This window comes from Cryptotermes secundus, unplaced genomic scaffold, assembly GCF_002891405.2.
Source record: "Cryptotermes secundus unplaced genomic scaffold, Csec_1.0 scaffold1379, whole genome shotgun sequence".
Taxonomy (NCBI): Eukaryota; Metazoa; Arthropoda; class Insecta; order Blattodea; family Kalotermitidae; genus Cryptotermes; species Cryptotermes secundus.
Window position 1 is genome coordinate 215,265 of NW_019718634.1, and position 16,422 is coordinate 231,686.

Below are 16,422 nucleotides of genomic sequence, written 5' to 3' on the forward strand. Positions count from 1 at the left end.
CTGCCGTCTCAGGGTACAGTGAGAACAGCTTGTCTTACGAACGGGGTAAACTGAATAGAACTGTTGGGTTCTTAACATTCAGTCGCCAGACAATCATAAGGCAGGGAGCAGCAACAAGGCATTTTAACTACCATGTGAAGAGGTAAAGAGGTCTCTAATTGTCCGTGATGAGTGAAAAATCCTGGCTAACAAATAGAGAACAGGAGTCAGTACGGTGACTAGGCTACGGGGTGGACGACTCAGGAAACGGGGTTCGATTACTTGCAGGGGTAAGATATTCTTCTACACCAAGGCGTAGGTGGGTGGACAGTATTGAAATGGATCTCAGAGAGACAGGATGGGATTGTATGGTCTGGATTGATCTGGCTTAGGATAGGGACCAGTGGAGGGCTCTTGTGAACACGGTAATGAACCTTCGGGTTCCATAAAATGCTGGGAAGTTCTTGAGTAGCTGAGATTTGGCGGCTCCTCCAGAAGGGCTCAGCTCCATAAGTAAGTAAGAGAATGACGGAAAAGTACGCAAATGGTGGCGAAGGAAACGTTTGCATGTCCTTGTTTGTCCTGCATAAAGAAGTGATTTGTCACATGTGATTTATAGGTTTGGTTGCTAGGGGTCAGCACCTAATTGCCCGCGGGGTGCACTAGCCTCTTCATGGGTCACGTCCCATTTCCGGCGCCTTTATCAGTGATTGTCGCGAATGTTTGTGCTTCTCATCGAGCAGAAGAGAAGAACGAATCAGATTTATATTGTCTGTTCGGTTTCAGCTTCAAGAACGTCAGTAGCGAGGCTGTAGGCCTGTAGCGTCGGATGATACGTGAATGGGGAAGGATTCGGAAGGAAGTGGTTGTGACCTGATCGAGGCATTATCTTAACATTAGCCTCAACAGAAAGGCTGGTATTACCAATGGGAGGAATGTACAAAGTACGCCTTTCAGACGGCCTCAGCTGTCATGATATTGTCACGTGACTATAGACGGGGTTTGGATTGGTGAATGGATTTATTAATCACTATACCACACGACTCGAAAATATAATTAATTACAGCGCCATCTCTTATATCCACACTTTATAAAACAGTGCTTCAAGCAGTAAATCTTCTCCAGCCTGCAATGTCTTCACTAGTCGTTTCCTGTTAACGGTTTCTAACAGTGGAGTTTCTTTAGCTTCCGCGATCACTCCATTCTCTGCTGGCCACCGTCTCAGAACTGAACTAATCTCCAGACTGGTCCCATTGATAACCTTTCGGGACGGACCACCTAGAAAACAAAGCTCTTCAATTTTGAGTCCATGTTTACCGCGCTGTTACGTAGCAACGGTCGCGGCGCGGACTACAGGAAACATCAATTCCATTGTTGCGTTCTTGTATGTTGCGGACGTTACTTAGCAACGGCAGCTGTCATACATACCAAATTTCATGACATTCAGTTCAGACATCAAGTAATTGCTTTAATAATTTGAGAGTGTGAAGTGTTGGTATTACTGATGGGAAGGATTTATGAATTAAACCACAGAGCCGGGATAGCTCAGTCGGTATGGCAGTGGGCTACCCAGCTGGATGGCCTAGGTTATATTCCCTGCAGGGGCGAAAAATTTTTCTCTTCTTCATGACGTCCTAACTGGCTCTGGGACGCGCCAAGCCTCCTATTAAATGGATACTGGGGGTAAAGCGGAAGGGGCGTGAAGCTGGTCACTCACATCCATGTAGTGTCGAGGTCAAGCATGGTGGAGCTATACCTCTACTTCTCCACATGTCTTCATGATGTGCTTAATTGCTGAATTAATTAATCACGTGTACGGATTTACATGTTTTGTCTGAAGGGACAGGATAACCACGCTAATCCTCAGGATAGTTGGTGCCTCGGCCGAGATATGAACCGAGCACGTCTTGAATACGAGTTTAGAGCGCTGCTAATTACAGTTGTGGCTCTTGTTTTGTATTGGTGTGAAAAGTAGTCTCTGCTCATAGAGGCAGAACACAGACCGAAATGTTCGTGAGCAGGATACTGAGGAGAATATTCGGACCTAAGTGATTTGAATGCATGAAACAAGAGTGGCTGAGACATTTGGGGGGTGGGGATGCTAGGCGGTAGAAGGAAAGTATGTAAGCCCGCGACTGCGATGGCTAGAAGATGGGGAGAATGATTTACGAGAGCCGAAAGTGAAGAGATGGAGACAAATAACAGTGAGAGAAGAATGGGGCCCTGTTGTAAAGGGGGCAAAGGTTCTTAGAGGACCATAGAAACAGTGGATAGCATCAAGATATTCAATTATAGTGATTAATGAACTGTGAAGAGATGTTGAAGGAAGTACGGCCTGTGGAAAATCACGAGAAACCCCAATCAGAATATCCGGTTCTCTGGCCGAGATTCGAACCAAGTGCCTCGTGAATACAGGTCGGGAAGTTTTATCGCTCTCTGCGATGGACTTGTGTCATTCTTTTCCGAAATGTAAGATGGGCTCATTCTCGCTGGAGAAGGCGAGCGCTTGCTATCAAGACGACATCTGGTGTAAGGCGCCAGACGTCCACGGTTTCCTCTGTTGCCCCTGCAGACCAGGGGGAACGAGGCAGGCAATTCGCCTTACATGAAAGTTGGAAACGAAAACCCGAATAAAGAATTGGCACGAAAACTCTCTGTATATTCTTTAGGACACCCATTTTCACCCCTACCGCGCCGTTTCATTTACGGACGATGTGTTTATAGACTACTGAAACTGAATCAGAATAGTGTGACGGAATATGATCCATTGCTAGGTAACGTGTCGCTAAACACATACTCGTGGCAACGAATACAGGTAACACTAGAACAACTGCTGTTTCTATGCAACACCCGGTAAACACGTTCCCCCTTAAGCGCATGACAACAATAGGGGGTCCATTGTTATAACAATACGCGATGAGACTGGTATATTTGCTCAAAGCAAGAACTGTGGAGCAAGAGAAACAGCCGTTGCTAGCGAACGGCTCTGAATCAACATTCGTTTTTAGGCAACCGCTCGGTAAACACGTTCCTTCGGTAGCGGATACGCATGTAACAACAGAGGAATTGTTGGAAACGGTATTTTCTACTCGGTCCGTGCAAAGGGATTATAAGAAAGACAACTGGAGCATCCGAGTCAGTTCTATAAGGGAGGCTGTGAGGAACACGCAACACGCAGTTGGAGGGGAGCCGCCGTTCAGAGAGGACCTGAGCGCGTGAAGCTGAAGAATTTCCACTGTTATAAGCCGTTACCAGGGAATGGCTGGTGAAGATACAGCAGGCTGGAAAAGACTTAGTGTGTTGTGTGATGATTTGTAAAGTGTGAGGATTACCGGTGGCGCTGTAAATACTTGTAGTTCGGAGTCGTGTGTGCAAGTGGTTAATAAATCCAATATCCAATCCAAAACCCCGTCTAGCGTCACTCCGTACTACGTGACGGTAGTTTCTTTTTTGATTGGTGGGGAGGGGGCTTGAAAACATGTAAATCTGTCAAAATATTTTGGTGAATTCTTTTCACAGGCAGTCACAGTACTTTCTTACATGTGTTACGCATGTACATGATAGTATAGAGAAAAATACAACAAAACACGTGGGCAGCTGATACTTCGGAGAGGTTATCGATGTGACTAAGTCACAAGGGGCAAGGAATGCGCAGATGTTTGTGAGTGGCCATGTAGGGTTATTGTAATTGAACACTTCTTAGAATGTATTGTGAGTAAACCAAAAGGAAACGACAAACAAAGTTAAATATATTATTGGGCCCCGACATAGCTCAAGCGGTTAGTCGTTGGCTTTCCACCGCGGCGGCCCTGGTTCGATCCCTGGTCTGGTCAAGTGGGATTTGTGGTGGACAAAGTGGCGCTGGGGCAGGTTTTCTCCGAGTACTTCGGTTACCCCTGCCAATCTCCATTCCACTAATTGCTCCACAATCACCCTCACCTATCATCTGGGGCTGGTACAATAGGCCAGAAGTGGCCGCAGTACAAGGGACTTAGTCCCACTCCACTAGCAATAAAAAAATAATAAATACATTATTGGAAGCATTAACTCAGAAGTTTTTTTTAATCAACCTGTGAGTCGTCACGGAGTAGAGACAACTCATTCGGTATAGCGACGGGCTATAGGTTGGACGACCGGGGTTCGTTCCCGGTAAGGGAAAATTTTTTCTCTTCTCCACAGCGTCAAAACCGACTGACGGACCCACCCATCCTCCTCTCTAAGGGTACCGGGGGTAAAGCCGCCGGGGCGTGAAGCTGACTACTCACCTCCATCTATTGTCTATGTTAGGAATGGTGGAGCTATCCTCCATTCCCCTATACGTCTTCATGGTATAGTGTTTGACTACGTAATTAAGCGCAGGGACAACTTTACTTTTTTTTTTTAAATTCATAGGTGTTCAATGTGGGCTCGACGGGTAACCCTGAGCCCATCCGAACGATTTGTGAACTGGTCTCGTGCCTTGCGTGAAGCACATGATTCAGGGGGCTCCAGCCTCATATGGGGTCATCCGGAATTGAACCCGAGACTGAGATTCTAAAAGCCAAAACTTATGACACCGGAACTCATTATCCCGTGACTTGTGATCATACTATGTAGTTGATAAAACGTCATTAAATGATCCGTGTTTCTATATATATAGTTTTTGTGTGTCTCACTCTGTGGTCAGCACAGGATGTATGAATGAGGGCACGCCATGTCAAATGGAGAATTCCTGGAACCGAGAGCCATATTTCATAGTCGCCAAAGTGTGACCTCCATATACAGACTTCACGTTTCCAGCAAGAACAGTCTAAGTCGCTTGATACCGAAGTGACATATCTAGAGTCCAGCAGTGATTTTATGAGCCCTTGTATCAGCGCACTACACCTCGAAACAGCACTGGCCGACAGCCACATCACGTATCAATTCTTTCTGCCTGTATACACTCTGACCGTTGCAAGTTTCCGACTGCCCAAGCGGTCAGTCGCTGGCTTCCCACCGCGGTAGCCCGGGTTCGATCCCGGGTCTGGTCAAGTGGGATATGTGGTGGACAAAGTAGCGCTCGGGCAGGTTTTCTCCGAGTACTTTGGTTTCCCCTGCCAATCTTCATTCCACCAAATTCTCCATTATAATAATCACCAGGGGCAGGCTACAATAGGCCAATCAGTGGCCGCCGTGCCGAGTGGACCCAGTTGGACTCCACCCCCTACTAAGCGAATTTAAAAAAAAATATATTCCGGCTGCTTGCCACAACATTTCGTCGCCTGGGTACTGAAATTTGCTATGTCCATCAAAAACGGGGGTTCGTAGATTAGGTTTGAAGTCAGAGAATCAGCTGCAGTTTAAATGTGACTTGGAACAAAACATATTGTAGCATGGACATCCGTTGCTATGCAACAGGCGAATGAACAACGGTGCTATGCAACTCGTTTCTATGCAGTGTATCGGTAAACACGTTCCCGCGGCAAGGAAACGGTGTTTTATACTCGGTCGGTGCGATGTGGATAAAATAAGATAATTGGGGCAACGAGTCAGTTGAGCTGTGCAAGGAAGTCTGAGAAGATAGGATCTGAGTGCGTGCAGCTGAAGACTCTCCATTGTTGAAAGCCGTTGCCAGGGAACGGCTAGAAGAAAGGCTTAGCTGGTGCTGTGGTGAGATCAGCGACAGGGCTGTAATTGCTTGTAGTTCAGAATGGCGCGTATAAGTGGTCAACAGATCTATTCACCAATCTGTACCCCATCTACAGTGACTCACGTGGCGGGGGCAGCTACACTAGACAATTACCGCTGTCTCTTTTAGCTCTAATAACACAATATAAGAAATATTCTCGGAGGTTAGCAATTGGCATCTGAAGGAACGGAAATGTGGCGCGCTCTGTGTCAGCGCTTGGAAGGGGTGGGGTGGGGTGCGTTTGTGTGGGAACACTGCAGGAATGAGTTACCCACAATGCGCTTGGCCTGTACGCGTCTCCTAATCTTATCACTTCTACTTTACTCTTCTTTTCCCACTTTTTGAGTATTAAACGAAATTCCCACGGTGCCGTACCTTACTGTAGGGTTTCATAGTTAAGTAATTCGCTTCAGGGAACTGAATCATAGTGACTGATAAGCTTTGGGGTAGCGCAGTCGAGTGTGGGGCATTTGAAATAATTTTTATAAGTAACAGGATTATGAAAATTATATAATGAAGATATTACTAATTCGTAATCTCCAGAACATATAATTAGGACGATCAAATCGAAGAAAATAAGATGGGCGGTACACGTAGAAGTATGAGGAAGACGAGAAATGCGCATAGTATTAGGGCAGAATACTGAAACTGGTGATACTTAATAAAGCATTGCATCCTCAAGACGTATGGGGAGTCGGGGTATAGCTCCACACATTCTTAACCTCGGCGCTAGATGGAAATGACAGGTCAGCTTTACGCCCCGGCCGCTTTATCCCCGTACCCATTGGATAGGAGGTTGGGTGGGCCCGAGATACGGTCCGGACTGTGTGAATACAGTAATGAAGAGTTCAGTACACGGGAAGAATGTGTTGGATAGCTGAGAATCTGTTAGCTCTTCCCGAAGAAGTATGCCCTATGGAGGCCGCGCCAGAGCTCAAGTGGTTAGTCGCTGGCTTCCCACCGCGGCGGCCCGGGTTCGATCAAGTTGGATTTGTGGTGAACAAAGTGGTGCTGGGGCAGGTTTTCTCCGAGTACTTCGGTTTCCCCTGCCAATCTTCATTCCACCAATTGTTCCACAATCACCCTCACCTATCATCTGGGGCTGGTACAATAGGCCAGAAGTGGCCGCAGTACAAGGGACTTAGTCCCACCCCACTAGCAATAAAAAAAATGCCCTGTGGAATTAAGGGTCAATATCAGACTCTTTTGAACATTGTAATGAACCTTCGAGTTTCACCGGGGCGGGGGGGATTCTTTACCAGGTCAATAATTTGAAGGTGGTCATTTTGAACTCCCCATTTGGCTATAATAATAATAATAATAATAATAATAATAATAATAGCTATAATAATAATAATAATAATAATAATAATAATAATAACAACAACAACAACAAGAACAACAATGTTACTTTAGTAGCAGTAGCAATAGTAATGTTAGTGTATCACATATAAACGAGAAAAACGTATAGAAGTTTTGCCAGAAATCCTTAAAAAGAGACGCCATTTGGTCGGAGGCATAAATGGGAGGATAATATTAAAATGGGTATTAAAGTAGGGAGGGTATGGATTAGATTCATCTTCCTCTGGAACAGTCCAGTGGCAGACTCTAATGAACTTGGTAATGAATCATTGGGTTCCAGAAAATGGGAGGAATTCTTTGACCGTCTCAGTCGGTCTGATGGAGACTGTTCAAGAAACAGCGTACAGAGAGAGTTAGGGGGTAGTGACAGCGGCACAACGCACCCACCGCTGTAATGCAGTTTGCCTGCACGAAGCATAGCCATCAGCATCGTCTCGTATTACTCACTGCAAGTCTGTCAATACGAAATGTATTTGCAAAGCTACACTGGAGGGCCCCTCGCTGTGTTAACAAGCTGGCTGGAGCCCGGAGGGGGCAGATAAGCACAATCTCCATGCAGTATCCACATTGCAATCAGAAAACAGACTCCACGTTTGCCTTCTCAATCTTCAAGACTTGCGAAATGTATTCATTTGTTTCAAATTCAACAATATATCTCTCTAAGCAAATTCGGATAATATTAATCATTTTATTTTTTGTAATCTCAGTGTTTCAGATTACACGCACATCCACGTCATTACTGATAGTGAAAAATGTCTAGAATCTATAACTCTGCAAGTCCTTTTGTTGGATCTTGGCCGCTTTTTCAGTTTCTTAATCCTAAACACAGTCGGTAGGACTCTTTGGAAGGGGGGGTCAGCCCGTCCTAAGGCCCCTACCTACACACGGGACAACACAAACAGAATAAACTCAGATATCCATGCCTTGAGTGGGATTCGAACCCACGATTCCAGCGTCCGAAGACAGTTCATGCCTTAGACCGCGGCAAAATGTCCAGAATTGTTTTAGTTATCTGAGGACAGACGTAACAAACCTTTGTGATAATACTGAGATGTATATTTCTAAAGCGTTCTAATTTGACTTACACAATTAATTTTACAGGGGTCGCTTGAAAAGTGTTAAACCATTTCAGAAAATGATCGCAAATATCTTAATTTACGCACAGACTATGGGGAAGTGTCTCAGAACTGAATAATCGTGTTTCAGTATTTTTCGCCAAATGGCGCTTGTAAAAATGCATACAAAATTTTTGACATTTTCTCTGTAATTTTGTGCCGAGCAGCTTTCTGAGTTATGATTACACTGTATAACTCGTATGCCAGTGTCGGAGTGCTGTAGGCGCAATATGCCTTCTGCATTCATCCACTCACCAACATCACCATGAGCTTGTTGCTCCCCTTGTTATGGAGCCCAAAGTTTGTTGCTGTGTTCAAGAAAATACCAGTCATTGGACGCTATCCCTAGCCCACCCTGCCCTTTTATAGCACATTTATATTGGATCTGTTTTAATATTATCATTACACTTACGCCTATTTATCCTAAACTGTGTCTTACCCTCTGCACCAAGTATAATTAGAATGATCAAGTCAAGGAGGATGAGGTGGGCAGGGCATGTAGCATTAAAGGGGGAGACGAGGAATGCATCTAGGGTGTTGGTGGGAAAGCCAGAAAGAAAGAGACCATTGGGAAGACCAAGGCGTAGGTGGGTGGACAGTATTGAAATGGATCTTAGACAGATAGGATGGGATGGTATAGATTTGATTGATCTGGCTCAGGATAGGGACTAGTGGAGGGCTCTTGTGAACACGGTAATGAACCTTCGGGTTCCATAAAATGCTGGGAAGTTCTTGAGTAGCTGCAGGATTGGCGGCTCCTCTAGAAGCGCTCAGCTCCATGAGTGAGTGAGTGAGTGAGTGAGTAAGTAAGGTATCTTACCGTGAGGTTTCTTTCTGCAGATTTTATAATTTCTGCCATGCGCGCCTGACGTTTATTTGCCGACGCTGACTTGTGTAAGACGTTTCTCCTGTTCTAGGCAATGATATATTTTTGTGAAAGAAAAATATTCGGCGCAGGAAGCGAGTTTCGAAAAATATTTATTTTGATATAAAACTGGTACAATAGAAAGTCGTTCTTTTATTTTGACAAGTAAATATGTATTTTTTTTTTACAAAATAGCATTTCTCTTAATAATTATTATGAAGTATAAAATATATGATGAACACTAATATAAATGCACTTTTACTACACTTGAAACATACAGAAATAACCGTGAATAAATATAAATATATAACGTTATTTTATCAATAACATTTTGAAATAGTCAGATCAATATTTATTCAAAACCCATTTACACCAATCTTCATGTAATTATTGGTGATAAAGTGATATCTGTGAAGTGCTGTCAGTAGTTCGTTCTAAAGGCTGATAACAACCCTCTAAGTTCCATTATATTGTATTGTAACAAGTGTTGTTAATATCAACAAGGAACTACTGACATGCCTTCTCATGTAATATGAAAATGTATTGAAGCATATCACTATGATAAACTAGAATGTCATTTTAATTGTATTTAATATTTTATATACAAATATGAACAAAAATATTTCTCCGTGAGAAAAGTTGTTTTTACAAGTAAGAATTCTGAGTTACTGATCTTGGTAAGCTTTCATAATCCCTCCTTTTGCTCTCTCTGGAGCATGGGGCATCTGTGAAACAACTAGTTTCTCTTCAGTTCCTTAATTAGACGATAGGACTCCTTGGACGGGGGATCAGCCCGGTCACAAGGCCACTACCTACACAGGGCAACACAAATACATAACAAATGTAGACAGACATCCTTGCCTCGAATGGGATTCGAACCCACGATCTGAAGTGTCTGAGCGGGCGAAGATTGTTCATGTCTTAGACGCGCGTGACCACTGATCGGCGTGTGATAATTACTGATGTAATATTAAGTGTTACTGTACCGCTAATAACGTGGTCATTATCTTTGTGACCATGCATTAGTGCTGACATTTGATACGGAAATTAAATGTTCTATTGATTATAATTACGTATTGATTCTGCGACGTTTCGCACTGCGTTATTCGTGAACTGAGTACATACGCAATACAGAAGATAATGTTCAGATAATGATAAGGGAGATACAAGTTGCGTTATTTGAAAAAAAGAAAACGACATTTTTAACGATATAAAATACCTCATTTGTTGTGAGATTGAGACTGAATTTTAGATGCAGAAAACATCTTGAGATATTTGAAGGTGCATCTCACCGTTACAGTGGTAGCTTTATATTTACCTTTCACATTAAAAAATACATGGATAATTGATATTACTTAATACAACAAAATCTGTAAACCTCATGTACGGGTTGGTTATAATGTTGCTGGATACCTAAAATTTTAAAGAATAAAATTCTATAACTGTTACATGGTATCAAATTCCATGATATAAAATTTAAATCTGTGAGAAATTATAAAATATATTTACTAACAGTTACAGAATAAAAGATAATTTGGAGATACTTTTTTTTTTTTTTTGGTAAACACTGACAGGACAGAAATTCGAAGTGAACCAATTGCTCTGTTGAATCTTTTAATCAGTACTTGAATTTAAAATCAGGAAGTTGCAATCCCTATTTCCTGTGTTCATATATGTAATGAAAATAAGCACATAACAGCCAGTCCCTCGTGACATGCGCGTTCATTTAATGCCATCAACTAAATTACACTGATTTAAATTAACAGCACCCGCTCCAATAGAGTGCTTGCTGAGAATGGAGGCGAGATGGAGGAGTAGACCATTGTGTGCGTTTGCGCAGTAGTAGTGCGAAAGGAGAAAGGGGGGAAATTACGTCCCATATTTCAGTTTCACTCTCTGCGACTTGTTTTTCAACACAACTGTCGCACAAATAGAGGAATATCTGTACTATAATATCTCTGTTGATTTTTCTTATTTTTGCCAACGTTAAGACGTTTGAAATCAATACAGAGCCATCAGAACGCGGTAGAGTAGTGGTTCAGGGGCTACGCTACATGCCGGAAGGTCGCGGGTTCAAGTCCCGATGAGGTCATTGGATTTTTTTCAGTTGACCTAATCCTTCCAGCCGCAGTAGGCCGTGGGGTTTACTCAGCCTCTAACCGAAATGAGTACCAGGAATTAAATAAATAATTTTCCTGGGAAGTAAAGTGCGGCCGGCGCGTAAGGCTGACAACCTTACCGCCATCTTTGAGCCGACTGTCTAGATAATGTGGGACCCTATGGGCCTTCACGGCCTGGTACAGGGATAGCTTTATTTTTATTGAGCTATAATATTCGTACGCATGAGGGGGTAGGAATTATACAGATGGTCTTCATCCCACGTTTTTAAAATATCTGAATTAAATTTTACTTATCTAATATTGTAGACAGTTTCATGTTTACGCAGTTTACACTTGTCAACCTCAGTACCCGCTCCACAGGCTGCATATCATCACACTCATGTACACTTTCAGCAGAACCGTGTTCTGTTTATGTTGAAAGCAAAACGAAGATCAACTGGAAGGATATTAAAACCCAAATCCTTTTTTGTTTTCCCCCCCCCCTCTTTGTTTCTCTATTTCTAATTGCTTCCAGCCCTCACACCCTCTTTATGTAGAACGTGATGAATGATGACGTCAGAGTAATGGCGGCGGTCTGTTTTATGTACAGACACGAGCCAGAACCTCTGTACAGTCTTATTAAAAACTAGAGACAGTATGAATAAACCCGTGGTTTACATCTGAAGTCCTATATTCATATTCGAAGCGTTTCACTTCATTTGCACGTGCTGATACACCGAGTTTAACCCTTCTTTAATATTCAGCGTAATATATTTTTTATTTGTTATTTATTTAATGACACTGTCAGACTGTACGGTGACGGCTGAATGTACCAACGAGGATGATGTAGCGGTACTTGGTTCCAGTCTCGGCTGAGACATTGCCTATCGTGACTTGATGTATTCGTGGTTTTGCTCAGTACCCCAGGTAAATTCTTGGACAATACGCCGACTGGACCACGACTACTTCAGTCCAAATAATTTACAATTCATCGACGCCATACTGTTTGGGACAGTGACGGCAGCGCTAAATGTACAACAAATTAAGCGAATAATTGAAGAAAAGTCGTATAGTCCGTTAAAATTCAAACGACGTTTCGGAGGTACATTTCACCGCTATCTTCAGGGTCGAAGAATAAGCTAAGCGAAGGCACCGGCGTGAAATGACATGACACTCAGAGCTCATGTTCCTTCGAGCTACCTGCTTCATGATGGTTTCATGCTTGGCTCATCCTTTGACCTTGAAGATGGGAGCGAAATGTACCTCCGAAACGCCAAGATTCGAACCGGGCACCTCTAGAGCGTTACCGCTGTGAGAACTGCATGATATCACCATGTCCACTAAGGCTCCACAGAAGTAGACTGTCGAGATATACCACCAGTGGAGTGTCTCGGCGTTGAACTTTTATCAAGCGGTCCACGCACTTCAAATGAAATGGCTATTGACTCTATGAAGCGAGAAAGAGAGTGAGAACAAAGTTGGGGGGGGGGGGGAGAGTGGGGGGGGGGGGAGAGACACATATTTGCAGGAGGGGTATAGAAAAGTGTTCCTTGTCTGAAGGTGCCTAGTCAGTGCACATTCGTTTTCCTGGTGGGGGTACTTCTGAGTTAGGGTAAGGCGTTGGGAAGTGAAGAAGCTAGATGTTTAAGAAGTGGACTTTGTTATGAGCAGAGGAAGTTGGGCAGGGTCTTTATTGCGTATGATCGGATTTTTTTATATTAATGTTGGAAGGGCTGCATTAGAACGAAATTTTGTTGTTACCATTGGGAGCTACATGTGAAGCAAGCAGTGCAACGTGGAATTTGGACAAGAACTCGGTATTTTCCCTAGGACCGAGGAAAATCAAGGAAAATCTTGGAGTTGGCCGGTGGGAAGACCATCCGGATGTAAACTGACGTATGGTTTCCGTAATATATAAATATTCAGTTCGTACCTCACAGAAAACGCGGGTATCAAGAGTTCCGAAGAATGCTGTTATGAATCATCAGTTGGCGAAACGTCTTTAGAGAGCGCAGAGCTCAGGTTCGGCTGTTGCGTCATTAATGGTGATATGACACCGTACACTCCATTTGAAGGTATTTGAACGTATGCCTCTTTCTTCGTAATCAAGTATAAGCCATGCAAGCCGTAATCATAATCAGTTTGTTGCTTGCAAGACTTGCTCTCACACCCTGAAGATGTAAGCAGTACGTGCCTCCGCAAAGCACGTAAACTTTGACCGAACTACGTATATGGTGTTACATCGCAGGAGGTATTATTAACCCGGTACTGCAGTAACCGTCAACACAAGCTACAGGAATTATGTTTACTTTTATGTCAGCACGAAATTAATTCCAACACAAAACAGGATGCAAGAAGTACTCACAACAGCATGCAAGAAGTAAAACAGGATGTAGGAAGTGCACACAATAGGATGCAAGTAAAACAGTCAAGAAATACAACAAGATGTAGGAAGTACACACAACAGCATGCAAGAAGTAAAACAGGAAGTAGGAAGTATACACAACAGTATACAAGTACTCACAACAGGATGCAAGAAGTAAAACAGGATGTAGGAAGTACACACAATAGGATGCAAGTAAAACAGTCAAGAAGTAAAACAGGATGTAGGAAGTACACACAACAGGATGCAAGAAGTAACACAGGATGTAGGAAGTACACACAATAGGATGCAAGAAATACACAAAAGGATGTAGGAAGTACACACAACAGGATGCAAGAAGTATGGATGTGAAGAATGTTGGTATGAACTTGATAATACAAATCGATCACAATTTTACCACCATGAATCAAATATCTGACACCACTACCGCGACGAGTCTTCTTTTAAATCTACATTTTAATTTTACTGCATTCATGTATCGTGAAACATTCAACAGCGTCAGCAGTAAGTAAATACCCCTGAAGATGGTGATGTTTCGGTCGACATGCAGGGTGGAATTAATATTTTATTACAGACATTCGAAATACACGAAATTTGAGGCTCTCGCAGTGGTGACCGTCTTCTGGGACGTGACGCCGTGTATTCTGGTATATAGGTACCGACGTCTTGGAAGAAACTGCTGCCTTCATATTAAGGGCTAAGCTCTACCAGACTACACGGCGCCACGTCCTAGAAGGAAGTAATCTTAGGAGAGGTTTAGATGTTAAAGAGTGAGAATCCTGGAATTCTCCATACGTTTCTGGCAGAAGCTAATACACGAAAGTAATGCTTTGAAGTAGCCTTGAGTACTCTGATCCATCACCACATCGCAGTCATCAGAAAAGTATATACGTTCACTTTAAAACAAACATAACTTATATTTGATCCTTATGGAAAGTTTCTTCTTGCACCTAAAATAACTTTCATTAAAAACTGAAAAAATACGGAATAAGTGAGGGTTGTGTTATGTTTTAACTGCAAGTATATGTTAAAAGAGAAAAAGACTATTTAAGAGGCCCTACAGTTTGTTTTTCAAGTGGTACACTTCTGCTTGTGGAGTCTCATGATGCAATTTGTGTACTTAACACATACACTTTAGACCACCCCGGTAGAGCACGCCATCTTGTTTTAGGCGCGCGTTAACATTGCCGCAACTTGTACAGACTTGGAAGTAAGTTCTCCGATTTTCCCACATGCAGGCATGCAGACAACATATTCCAACTGTCTTTGATTCAAAATAAACGTTTCATTTAAAAATAAAATATAATATTGAACTGGAATGCAGATACTGTATATAGATACAGAAAAAGGTCGCTTGACACATGAACTGTCTACAAGACACTGTACAGAATTAAGGCTATAAAATATTATGTATAAATGGTATACGTTATATGTATGTATTGTTTTATGTATATGAGGTTGCCTTCCACTGCTTCATAGGCACGCCACGTCATAGCAAATGAGAACGCTACAAACTGACTGAAATATCTCTACTGTGTTAATCTGACTCATTTGTTAATTGCTTGTTTAGTTTCAGATATTTTGGTAAGGTCATTTACTGTCCTAATAATGTCTGTAGAATCTGGTATACATTTTCTTTTTAATCTCTATGCTAATAGTACAAATAGTGTGTAAAGGTTGTCTCTGCTTTAGAAGTTCTGAACAAGACTTTGTCCAAAAGATCTGACACCAATTGTCACTTCATCCTGTCTGTCGCAAAGTCGACACTTCACTTGACACGACACCTTGTATGTCTCAAACACTGACAACTTCAGTTGACACTTGACACAACTGCATCAACTTTCCAACAATTCGTGTCACACGTACGAGTAATTTGACCATGCCGTATCAGCTGAATTCCCAAAAACTGTTGCTCCTCTCTGCTGGAAATATTGTTGGTAACTTGGTAGTGATTGCAGATACTGACCGTGTGGGGCACTCACAGTGGAGTTACCACTTCCCGTAGTGTAATAATTTGGTGTTGGAACCAGGGGAAAACTTTGGTGATACGATAAAGTCGGTGGTGGCGAAGAACCAGACACAGTAGTTGGCACACCCTGATGATATACATCTCTCTCGGTTTTGATAAGGCCTGACGAGGGCTGAAGCTCATGGTATCTGAGTAAGGCTGGTGGTGGCAGAGACAGGGGATCATCAGAGGTATTGTAAGCATACTCCAAGGTTGTATGGGTTGTCTCGTTGCACCGTTTATTATGCTTCATGTGGTTGTTGTTGTTGGATTCTTGAGTTTCACCGGAAGGGTCTTCACTGGGGGGTTTGTGGATGGTCCACAGAGGGTGGGATGGGGGTAGCGAATTGGGATACAGGTAATGTGATTGTTGCGCACCGGGTGGAAGGTACTGGTCGAGCTCGGACCCATCTACTAGAGCTTCATCTTCTTGTATCATCATCGGATCACCGCCGCACGTTAGTTCATCCATGTCTATTCTGCTGAAGTCAATGCTTTGCTGGGAGTGATGACTATGGTGGTTGGAGTGGTGTTCTGTCGATCCTGGCGGGAAAGACACACGAATCTTAAATTCATTGCTCTGGAAGATTAAACCAGTTCAAAAATAGGCAAATGTAATTGAGCCGTCTATGGCTCAGTATTCTCTCGCTGAAACGGCTGTTATCATAGGTTATTCATGATTTTCAAAACTGGACACTTTACTCGTATTTTAATGCTAAACTAAAATTGTTTCCAGCAGATATACAGCCAAGACCCGCTTTATAACCATCAGCGTTATGGAGATCCCCGTTCACGTTAAACAACGATCTTATTTAAAGTTACCGAACCGTGTATTATGTCAGCTTACGATCGATTATATCCTCCAATTTATTCTGTTTTAACTGTGGACTTAACAGGGCATGCGTACAGCAGCTTCCAGTTGTGTACGTAATGGTGGCACTGCCCCCTCCTCCCCCCCGCC

At 42.9% G+C, this 16,422-nt stretch overlaps 2 protein-coding genes across 2 annotated transcripts in view; one reads left to right on the top strand and one right to left on the bottom strand.

Annotated features, from left to right (window-relative positions):
• Window positions 1-16,422, top strand: part of LOC111863395 (cytochrome P450 4C1) — a 106,248-nt gene that overhangs the window by 8,330 nt on the left and 81,496 nt on the right. The gene's annotated exons all lie outside the window — the stretch shown is intronic.
• LOC111863402 (transcription factor Sox-10) overlaps window positions 12,585-16,422 on the bottom strand; it is a 43,246-nt gene continuing 39,408 nt past the window's right edge. Inside the window, exon 5 of the mRNA XM_023849694.2 lies at window positions 12,585-16,004. Within this exon, the coding sequence (XP_023705462.1) occupies window positions 15,310-16,004 (695 nt within the window). The 3' untranslated portion in view covers window positions 12,585-15,309. The remainder of the gene's footprint in view (window positions 16,005-16,422) is intronic.